This window comes from Cinclus cinclus, chromosome 5, assembly GCF_963662255.1.
Source record: "Cinclus cinclus chromosome 5, bCinCin1.1, whole genome shotgun sequence".
Classification (NCBI taxonomy): Eukaryota; Metazoa; Chordata; class Aves; order Passeriformes; family Cinclidae; genus Cinclus; species Cinclus cinclus.
This window is the reverse complement of record NC_085050.1, coordinates 62619920-62631420: the sequence shown is the minus strand read 5'-3', so window position 1 is coordinate 62631420 and position 11501 is coordinate 62619920. Positions and strand designations below refer to the sequence as shown.

General features: G+C 41.3%; 1 protein-coding gene across 1 annotated transcript in view; it reads left to right on the top strand.

Moving 5' to 3' along the window:
• LOC134044608 (glycerol-3-phosphate acyltransferase 3-like) overlaps positions 1–7193 on the top strand; it is a 20213-nt gene extending 13020 nt beyond the window's left edge. Inside the window, 12 exon segments of the mRNA XM_062493885.1 lie at positions 499–594; positions 597–685; positions 687–769; positions 1840–1914; positions 2415–2504; positions 2685–2778; positions 3190–3305; positions 4405–4460; positions 4925–5010; positions 5431–5559; positions 6041–6120; positions 6953–7193. Coding sequence (XP_062349869.1) covers positions 499–594; positions 597–685; positions 687–769; positions 1840–1914; positions 2415–2504; positions 2685–2778; positions 3190–3305; positions 4405–4460; positions 4925–5010; positions 5431–5559; positions 6041–6120; positions 6953–7079 — 1121 coding nt within the window. The 3' untranslated portion in view covers positions 7080–7193.
• Positions 7194–11501: the final 4308 nt, after the last annotated feature.

Below are 11501 nucleotides of genomic sequence, written 5' to 3'. Positions count from 1 at the left end.
AAAAATGTGGTCTGCCTCTACTTATCTGTGCTGTGAAGGCAGGGAAGTGTGGTTCAGAGCTGATCCATGCACGGTGTTTTGGCAGCATTGTGGCTGTGGGACACCAAGATGTCAGACAAAGATGGCAATAGGGAACCCTCCATTAAGAAGACTGAACACTCTTAAATACATAGAGCACAGATGGGAATGGAAAGGCCAAGGTCTCACTTGTTTTCTTCTGAAAGCACAAAGAGTCCTGGGGTTTGCCTTCTTGCTTCATGTTCAGTAGGTAACAGAACTTGATATAGCTGCTGCTCAAGGTGTTGGTGTGAGGAAGGGGAGCTGGAAGTGGCCTCCTGCAGGGTATGCTGTGTTCAACTGCACAGCTTCTCTTCCTGCCCTAGAGGGGCTCTGACAGTAAATTTGTCTCCTTGAGTAATGCAGACTGACAAGTGGTCTGGAGGGTGACTGTTACATCGTGAATTATTTTCTCAGGTGGTTATCCTTTTCCTTCTCAAGGTATCATTGAAAGGGATGAAACACCTATGGAGAAAGAAATCACCCTTCTGCATCGAGCAGACTTCGAATTCTCCCACATTTTCTACTTCTGCAGAAAAGGTTTGAGGCCATTGTGGAAGATGAAGTCACTCAACGATTTTCCTCAGAAGAGCTGCTCTCCTGGAATCTGCTCACAAGGACTAATGTCAAACTTCCATTACATCAGCCTGAGGCTGACTGTTGTGTGGGTCATTGGGGTGATAGTGCGGTATTGCTTCCTGCTGCCCCTACGGTAAGATCTGGTGCTGAGGGGTTTTGTCAGCCTGGGAGTGGGTAAATTTGGTTTTCTTGGTAAACGTCATCTCAGCTTTCTTTCACCCAAAAGCAGCACTGGCAGATCCAAAGTATTAACTTGCTTAAAGGCTCCCTTTATGTTAAGAAGCCCTTATTCACTGTGGAGAGTAGAGTAAAGCTGGTGGTCATCTTTTCCATGGATGCTTCCCCTAAATCATGTGTACTGGCAAAATAAATGTAAACTCTAAAGCCCCCTGACAGCATGTGCATCCAGTATCTGGATCTGGTGCTAACGGGTTTAGTTGCACCACTTAATTAGTGACTTGTTCTCTTTTAGTGTTTTTTTTTGCTTGCTTTTACTTAGGATTAAAACACGAAGGAGACAGATTTCTCATTTGGACTTGGTTGTTTATTGAATCTTATTTAAAGTGCAGAGAGTTCTGCAACACTTCTAGCTACTAGCTAAAAGCAAGCAAAATGGGATGAATTTAGCTAGTTACAAGGTTTTTGAAAGCTAAATAGTTTAATTAAAAACTAACACCTATATTAGTTGTACTTTTGCCCCAATAACTAAACACCCGCGACCCACACTATGGAATTTTTTATCCAACTAAAAACTACTACCTGAAATCATTAAGGAAGAAAGAGACAACACCCAAGAGCATCCATCTTGACCTGTACCTATTACTATATTCTAAAAACTCCAAATTCAAAACTTTTCACTATGCGAAATTACACTTCTATTCTAACTACACACCAGTAATTCTAGCTTTATAACTCAAACTTGGAAGCTTTCTCCAATGCCTCAAGTCAAAAGCAGTGTTCCCTTAGGGGTTAGTGTCAGAAAGCACAGAAAGTTCAAACCTCTTAGGCTTCTGTCTTCCAACATGCTCCCTTTGCCAGACCATGACTTTGAGCAATAGGTCAGGGAATTGGTGAGTTAGAGAACTGCTTATGTCAAGTATCTGAGGAATAATTGAATTTCTGCAATCCCTTTCAGTTTTAAAGGGGGAAGGTATTATTACAATGAGCAAAGCTACTTAGGTTTAATGTCTGTTTTATCTGTAGCTTTACCCTCGCTGCCATCGGGATTACGTCCATGATTGTGGGAACAACAGCAGTGGGACAGCTGCCAAATGGCAGGTAGGTGCTGTGTGTGAGGGATGAACTCACCAAATTGCATCAGTGCAAACACCTGAAGATTAGGAGTGGACAGATTTATACCTATAACAGACTACTGATAGTCCATTCCACCCACAAATCTGTGGACCTTGTTGTAGTGGCATTTTGAATTTGGCCGAGGTTGGATTCTTATCAGTCTTGGTGCTGAGGTTGATGATTTCTAATGGGGTCCTCTTGCTGCTAGGAGATACTCAAATGGGGCATTGTAGGGCAGGTGGTAGTGTTGAGATGAAAAACACCCAGCAAAGAGGGGACAGCCTAGCTTAGCTAAGTGGCGCCAAGGGTATGATATATCTTGGCTGAGCTGCTGTAGCAAGTGAGTGGTAGAGCTGGGAACATCCCTCTGTGCTCCAGAATAACAGGAAAATTTCAGCCCTAAGCTGTGTTGAATAGGCTGGAGGGTACTGCATGTGTGTGTCTAGCTGCTTTCCAGGATGCTTCAGATGTCTGATTTCTTTCAGTGTGAAGAACTACCTGAGTGAAGTGGTTCACCTCACATGCTCCCGCATCCTCGTCAGAGCTCTGTCTGGTACTATCCATTACCATAACAAGTGAGTGAGCAGAAGTGTGAATATGCTTGTATGCGTGTGTCATCCCATTGGAATTGGAGACTGCTCTCCTGAGCTGCAAGTTGATGTCACACTAGAGGCTGACTCACCTGACAGCTTCATGGAGATACTTGGTGTCCACTTAGTCCACTTGCAGTCTAACAAAAAAATATGTAATTGCAGGGAAAACAGACCTCAGAAAGGAGGAATTTGTGTTGCCAACCATACGTCACCGATAGATGCGATCATTTTGACAAATGATGGATGCTATGCAATGGTATGAGGAGATCTAAGATAACCACAGCAGAGGGACCAGGAGAGGGAAGGATTGTGGGGTATTGCTTGTATGCTTCAGTACTTAACTTTCACAGCAGAGATGCTTGCTTGAGCACTGGTCAGTGGGGAAAAGTGTAAATTGTGTTGAAATTGGTCTATATTATACGCTGGAGAAGTGTCCTTGGAATGTCAATGCCAGGCTCTTCATCTGTTGAAGTACCTGAGATAGGCTTCCATGTGAGTGTCGAGATGCTCTCAAGTGAATGCATTTTAACAGTTCTGTGGTCCCTGCTCAGCCCTGGCTTGCAGCTTCTGGTGCATTTGGTTTCGTTGGATTTTCTTGGAGGGGTGGAGAGGAGGAAGCTCTGCCTTTCAGGAGTCTCAGATACTGATGTGCCTTGCTGGCTTGCAGGTGGGTCAGGTTCACGGTGGGCTGATGGGCATTATCCAGCGAGCCACGGTCAAAGCCTGTCCTCACGTCTGGTTCGAGCGCTCCGAGATCAAGGACCGCCATCTAGTGACAAAAAGGTGAGGTGTGTGCTGGGCTGCCTCCCTGGAGAGGCAACGGGCAGTCAGAGACCTGGATTTGGAAAGTTGAAGGGGTTGTGTGTGGCACACTGCATCACTCAGAATGACCCGAGTGTGCTTGCTTGTGTGGGCTTTGGTGCAGTGCACTGTGGTCAAAATGTCAGGTTCCTGGGTCACCAAGTGAAACGTTGATGCAGCGTGTCGTGGTTCAGACTTAAGCTTCCGGGAAGGTTTGGTTTGCAGACTGTCACTAAGCATCCCAGTTGGGAAGCTGTCAGCATAATAACTAATGTCTGATGAATTCAGGTGTGCATTTTGAAGGGATGTGAAGATACTTAAATTCTGGTACTTTCTGTTGAAGAAATACTGATGATAAAATTGGTTTGCTGTGACAAAAACAGTCTCAGTTTCACTGGAAATTGCAAGCCACTAGAAATAGAAAGCTTTATTTGTTTGGGTGAGAGAAAAAATGTCCTGTTATAAGAATATAAGCTGTGTACAAAAGTGGTTTTCTGCTGGATGTCACCAAAAGCATATCTGTGAATACTGTAGTACAGGGATAAAGATTTTTCTTAATTGGTAGAGAGCTTTTTAGGTTAATTTGGACACGTTAACTTCTTTACTGACTTAATTGCCTCTGCACGGCAGGACAGCTTTGCCAAGTTGTCCAAGTGTTATTCAGGTAGTGTTTCTTATAGGCATTTAAAAGTCTCTTTTTTAAGAAATAGCAGAGGCTGGATGGACCACTGCATCCATAAGTTTTTTTCCTTATGTAGGCAATTTCTTGAAGGTTGAGTTGATGAGAGTTAGTTGGGCTGGCTTAATGGCATATAATTGTTGGCTTCTCTGACAGTCATTAGTAAAATAATGTGGAGGAAAGAAAACAGGATGTTGCCTCCACGTAATGCTCCAGGGGCCTAAGGGATGGCAGGCACAAAGCTTCAGTTTCTGTAGGAAAGAAAAGCAAGTACAAATTAGTGTCTAGTAAAAGGCTTTGTTTTCATACATATGTAATACATAAAGGTATTTTTAATGCACCTGCCTGGGGAAAGAAGAGTGGAAAGGAACTGTTTTTTAAGCTTTTCTTCTGATTCCACAGACTCAGGGAACATGTGGCAGATAAAAGCAAGCTCCCGATCTTAATTTTTCCAGAAGGTAAGAACCTGAACTACTTATCTCCATTCAGTGTAGATGTCATCCCTGTTCTCTTTTCATGGCTTCTGCTGCTCAAATCTGTCTTCTCTGGCTTCAACTTTGTTAGGGCATTCCTGGTTTTCATCTTTAATATAAGATGCATATACGTGGAGACAGCACAATACTGTCCCTAGATGTTGCTTCTCCTGGCAGAAGCTCCAGGCTTTGGAGAAGATTGTTTATTTTGCCCTGATATTATTAATTTGCTGTCCTACAGATTTAACCTCAGCATTGTGCTTTTTGTCTTGCACACCTTCTGGCTTCATTCAGGGGGTCAGGCACAAGACAAAGGCTAAAAGTAAGCAGGGGAGAGATGCTTGACTCAGTGAGAGGCAAATGCAGGCCCTTTAGGGGTAGGACCTGGATGTGGATGTTGTGTTGTACTGAAACAGATGTGTGAAGCAATGACTTTCTCTTCTGGACAGGCACCTGCATAAACAATACATCTGTGATGATGTTCAAGAAGGGGAGCTTTGAAATAGGAGGGACTATCTATCCTGTTGCAATCAAAGTAAGTGGAAATAGCTGGCTGCTGAATTTCAGAGTTTGGGATGGGTTTTTGTCAGAGGGGCAGTAAGCTGTCTCAGTGCAGCTGCTGTTGAAAGCACAGTAGCTCTGGCAATTGGGTGCATGCTGTTAATGACTCCTGGAGAATAACTGGCTGCAATTAAAGTGAAGTCTTTTAGCCTGTAGGGCTGATAGGCCCTGATGGGGTCAGCTTCTTCCTCCAGAAAGCTGGAAGGAAGAGAAATCCAGCTAGTACTTCCCAGTGCTGAAGGGAAGCATCCTGCTCACAGCAGACTTAATTCTTTCAGCTGTTTGAGCAAATGGGTGATACCTGCTGCTGGTTCTGCCATGTAATCCCAGGTCTGAGAGGCTGTAATGGTCTGGGGAAAGGCTTAATCTGTTGGTTTTTTGTGATCCTTTGCAGTATGATCCTCAGTTTGGAGATGCCTTCTGGAACAGCAGCAAATATAACATTGTGAGCTATCTGCTGCGAATAATGACCAGCTGGGCCATCGTTTGCAATGTGTGGTACTTGCCACCAATGGTTAGAAAGGTAATCCAGCACCTGGTAGCCTGACTGCTATTTAAGAACTTGACTGTGTCTGCAAGTGCATTTTTACTTTTTTTTCCTCCACTACCTCTACCCACTCCATGTCTCCAAATCAGTTTTATACTGGATTTTTGTCAGTGCTGACTGATGTGTGATTGGACTGTACTTTTCCTGAGCAGAGGTACCTGAGGTACCATCAACAGTACATGAAATGTGCAAAGGATTGCAGTAAATGCAATGCTGTTCACATTAGCAATAATGGTAATCTTCCATCTTGTTGAAGCAAAATTTCCTCCTAATTTCAACACTCTAGGGGAAAAATGAAGTATCATCACATAGGAGCATCAGATTGTGATGTTGGTATGATAAGGAATGGGTTGTTCAGCAGTAAGCTAATTTGATGAGACAGCAGATAAAACAATGTTATGAAAGTCTGCTTCAGTTGACTTCTCTCTGCTTTATGTTGAATTTATGACCCTTGAAGGAAGATGAAGATGCTGTTCAGTTTGCCAACAGAGTGAGGTCAGCCATTGCTCGCCAAGGAGGACTGACTGAGCTCCCCTGGTGAGTGATGCCATCCTTTTTAGAATTCATGGACTATTTGAGGTTAGTTTGACTGATAGGTGCTTCCCTCCTTAGCTTTGTGACAGATAACATTCAACATCACTTTATTCCACTCAAGGAAAACAATGGAGAAACTCCACATGCACATTTGTGAAAGTAAAAGATGTATAAAGTCATTGGAGCATGTAGCATGCAGTGAGTTTCTTCTAAAGGCTTGATGCTTTTGAAGTAGGTCCATCCGCAGTTGTTTCTCATGTTGAGATTAAGTAGCAAAAGTGGGGTTGCTTGGCAAATCTAGTGAACAGCAAAAAAATAAAACAGGCCTTGAGGCTTTCTGCTCTGACTTTCTCATGTCTGCCTCAGTAAGTAGCAAGATAATGCCTAGATTTCATATGTCACACATTTGAGAGCAAAATTCAGATGAAGAGAATGGGCAAATAGATTCAACTATGAGACCCAGCTCTGAATAATATAAGGCAAGATGCAGCTGTAGTTAGTGTTGCAGAAGATTGGCTGCCTCTACAGTCTGGGGAAGTAGCATTCCAGATTGCCAAAGATTTCTGTTGTAGGTACAGCCTGTTACCAACATGAATATAGACTGCTTTAATGGGCTGAATTCAAAATTTGAACTGCATAAGTATTGTGGCTGAAGGTAAAGGTTTTAATAAACATGCTGAAGATTGGATGTTATAAGTCTAGAAGAAAATCCTTTAATAATATTAATTTAGATTACCTACCTTAGTCAACTGTAGAGTTTTAATGTAATGCATAGTTTGGTAACAATAGCCATAACTGCCCTGATGGTTTACGGTTCCCTCTTGCTTTGTTCCAGGGATGGAGGTCTGAAACGAGCAAAAGTCAAAGATACTTTCAAAGAAGAACAGCAGAAAAACTACAGCAAGATGCTAGTGAGAAATGGCTCAGTAGGAAGCTTGTCTGCAGAAACTGAGTCAGACTGAATGGTGATTCTTGAAAAGTAACTTTGCACAACCAGCCTTAGCAGGAATAATGTGTTTTTTTAATCAAAAAACCCCAAAAAAACCAAAAAGACAAAAAATAGAGCAAGAAAACAACAAAATCCTTCATTTTGTGTATGCATATTCTCTGTGTGGCTGGTGCAGAGCCTGCCAAGGGCAGTGTCTCGGTGTTTCTCCCTGTTCATTCTTTTACTGTCCTGCCCCTCTCCATCTTCATGTGATGATGCACTGCAGCTCCTGGTATTCCCAAGCTGAATGCCTGCAGAGCGAGGAGATGAAAAAAACACCCCGGTTTTTCTGCTTTTGTAAGGATGAAGGGAAGTACACTGAACGGATGCTGTCAAGACACTGGTTGTGAAGATACCTCTTGTTCATGGTACCTTGAAGGTTTAAACATAACAAAATTGTCTTTTTTTTCCCATTGCTCACAGACTTTTTGTTGTAGATGACTTAAATAACATGCTTTAAGATGTTGTCAGAACTGTAAGATTGACTCTCTTTGTTAGCTTGCACCTGAATGTGCAAGGAGGGAATGGAAGCAAGGGCAGAGACTCTACGGGATGGGAAAGGAGCTGCCTGCCAGAAGCACAGACCATGGACCATGAGGAATTTGGTTGCCTTATAACATGGTATTGCCTTTATTGAGAACTGCTGCCTGAGGGAAGATAAGAGGCAAGTCCTCAATCTCCCTGTCCATTGCTGTTGTTGAAATTGCTTTCTTGAGCTCTGGAGCTGTAAAGGTAAGGTGCAATTAGGGTTGGATAATGTAGGCTATGACAAATGAATTTTTGTGGATTGTCAAGAGTGCCCATCTGCAAAAATTATTGTTAATGGCTTGAAGTTCTCAAGAGAGCCACTCCAGAAACACATTTTGTGTTTCCTGGACTAGCAATAGCTATTGCAATTATAAACATAGGATCTGTAAGTCAGCTTTGATAAGAGACATAGCATGTCCAAATCTGGAATATAGTGCTGTCTGAATGTAATGAGAAATAAATTCTATATTTCTAATGGGTCTTGTGTGGCATTATTACTGTTCTCTAAATCTATGTAATTAAAAAAATATATACTTCCTGAGAACTTAACATTGGAATCGTGGAAACTTCAGTCACCAACATAAAGGACCAGTTGTAGTTGAGTTCTGCAGATTTCTTATCTGACTTTTTTTCTTTTTTACCCTCTCCTTGGACTCTAAGGCATATAGATGGCTTGGTATTTATCCTTGATATAGAGTAGGAGTAACTCATCATGCAGGCTCATCTTTTGCACCATGAAGTCATACCAGGGAGACCCAATTAATCTGAAATTAACTGGGAAACAAATGAGCTTCCAAATTTTTAGTGGAGTTCATTTCTAAATAGTCTTTTCCTTTTAGCAAAGAGAAATTAAATTTAATGCTGAAAAAATTACTGTTCTATAAATCAAAATTTAAAAATCTGTTAGAACATAGTGTCCCAGAAAAACAGTTCCTGTTTCCCATTATGCACTTACATGAGGACAAATATATAGAGACGTGGCTGGCCTTCAAGAAATTGTTTATGTTAAAAGGGTTAGAGTGGTAAGACAAGTGAGACATAGCAAAGGGTTTTTGCTTAAGGTGAACCTATTTCCACTGTGGTCTGAGTTGTTATTACTGTTAAGATGAACTGGTCATGCAAGCTTTTGGGCTAATGAATGTGTCATAATTTATAGATCTTAACAGCGGGCTTGAGCTTTCCTGGATTGCACTCACAATAGGAATCTTTTTAAGGACAATTTTTTTAAAAACATGCCTGCTTGTTTTGAATGCATACACACATAAAATATAATTTAGGTAATACACATTTTTAAATCTACTCTATAAATATTGGGATATATTTTTTTGAAAGTTTCTATTCTATAAATACTGGGATATATTTTTTGAAAGTTTCTACTCTATAAATATTTGGATATATTTCTTGAAAGTTTCTTATAAGGTATAGATAATGTATTTCTCTGTAGATAGAACAAGAACTGTTCTGGTTGAAGGTTTAAATATGTGGTTCCTAAGAGAACCTTCACAGCTAGTTTATGAGCTTTCTGCTTTCTTCCTGCTTTTGGGCTTGATCATCAGTACCTAAACTGCAGTGGTTTTTTTTTTTTGATGCTCTGTTAGGTGCATGTGTTTACAGCAACAAGATTGTGAGCTTCGGCAGTTTGCGTCTTGCTTAGGGCAAAACTGAATTTTAAGGCAAAAAGCCCTGCTAAGTTAAGGGATAAGGACAAGGTAATGACAAGGTAATCCAATGACACTGTAATGAAATGTCTGACAAGCTAAAGGGAGTTCTGTGACTTAATTACAAGTAGTCTCCACGGAACTGATTTTTAACAATCTGCCTTATTTTGGAGAGAATTTGCCAAGTGTGTACATTTAGCTGTATGACTGGCACCGGCCATGAGAAGAGGCATCATGCAGTCATTTCTTAATTGAGAATATGTAGGTGAATAAGCTGAGGTTTCTGGAACCTGCTACAGCTTTTACATCTTGACTAAGCAAAATGTCCTGTGTGTTCTTTGAGTCTTGGTGTTGTAACTCCAGACTTTTCACTTAGCTCTGAAAATGTATTCAGGGAGGCTGAACGAAGTGCTTCTGGACTGTGTCACATATTTGTTACAGACATGAGATCCACATTCTTAAGATGGTTTAATTTTTACTGTGGAGAAGTATTTTTATAGGGCAGAAATGTACACCACGATGACTGACAGCAGAGGGCCAGTGCCCAGAAGCTGTGACTTGATTCACTGCCTCTCTACTGCCTTTGGAAAGCTTTTTGTACACTTTTTTCCTTTTCCCCCGACAGACTTGGGAAATGTTGCATCTGTATCAGGTTGAATGAGTAGAAATAGCTCAAGAAATCAATGGTTGAACTGGAAGTTTTAGTTTCTGGTGTTGGGCACATCGAGAATTGATTCTTATTTTAGGACCTAAAAACATATTTTTGTTTAGATTTAGAGGAAGATCTTTGAGTTTAGAGAAGATTGGCCCCTTTAAAGCTCTGATAAAATTACAGGCCATGGACAGGTAGGTGGTTTTAAAGGTGATGATGGAATCCAGTTAAAATGTTAATAATTGTTTTTCTGCTGCTGAAATTTGTTTCTACCTAGAGTACAGTGGGTATAGCCACGGGTTCCCTTTGTATCCTGTTAAGCTGCTTGGCCTCTAATACAGGCTGTTATTAGAGACAGCTCCTAATTGACATGGAGGAGGCTAATGAAAAAAAACTTAATTGAGAGTATTTGGAAACTTGTTTTTAAAATCTCAGTGTTAATTCTGGAAGCTCTTGGCCCAATCCTGAAATTTAAAGTACTTTAAAATGTCCTTGTCCCCCCCCTCCCCCCATTACTGAACAGATTAATAGAAAGATTTCTGTTTAAGATTTTGGTCTTCCCCCAATATTTATCTGGTCTAATTCATAGACTTCAAATGTCAGATTGGCAAATGTGATACGTTCCTGTTCTTCCTTGTTTTAACTAGTGCTTCTCAAGAGCTGGGCGGTCTTGATATTATCAAATTTTATGGCTGCTGCAGCTGGCTATAACAGGACTGGGCCAGTCAGGGAATTTGTGCCATAATATATAGAGAGGTGGGAATGATGGAGTTGCTGAAAAACGAAGAACTTGTAATGTAAAAACAACAAACATAGAAACCGCATGGTACAAAGGGCAGCTTCCAAAGACCCCAAACCCGTAAAGCACAGAGGTATATAGATAGGGTGGAGGGCACAGGACCCAATCTTTAATGAGGATAAGGAGCAAAACCATAGATGTAGCTGGCAGCCATCCAACCATATAGAACATCAGAACAACACCTTGTTTGTAACAAACTGATTAACATATTAGTTTTTGTGAGACTACTCTTCTTTATTCTCTCTCACCAGGATGTAAAGGATGTCCTTTCTCCTAGCTAGGTGTCTCCCAGGTTTTGAAGCTGAAGTTCTCTTCATCTGCAGGTGAAGCCAGCTCCCTGTCCACCTCAATTTCCACAAAATTCTTCCTTGAGGAATGAAAATTATTTCAGACAGTACTGAGATCCTTAAGGAAAGGGCCAAAGAAAACCCCAAAGCGGCACAGCTAAGATGAAAGGAGGCGCTTTGCTATGAAGCCTTTTCCAAGGTATTAGTATTAATGCTGTGGAAGGAGGTTCCTAGTTCTGGGTTTTCTTGTGGATGGTGGACATAAAGTTGCTGTTGGATAAACAAAAAGATTTACCAGTGCTAGCACTAAGGAAGTTTGATTTTATATGTCATTGTCCCTCAACTTAGACTACAACCTCTGATTGAAGCTGTGGTACAAAAGTGTTATCACAGAATGATTTGGGTTGGAAGGGACTTTGAAAGGCCATCCTGTCCAACCACCCTGCAGTGACAGGGACATTTTCAACTAGAC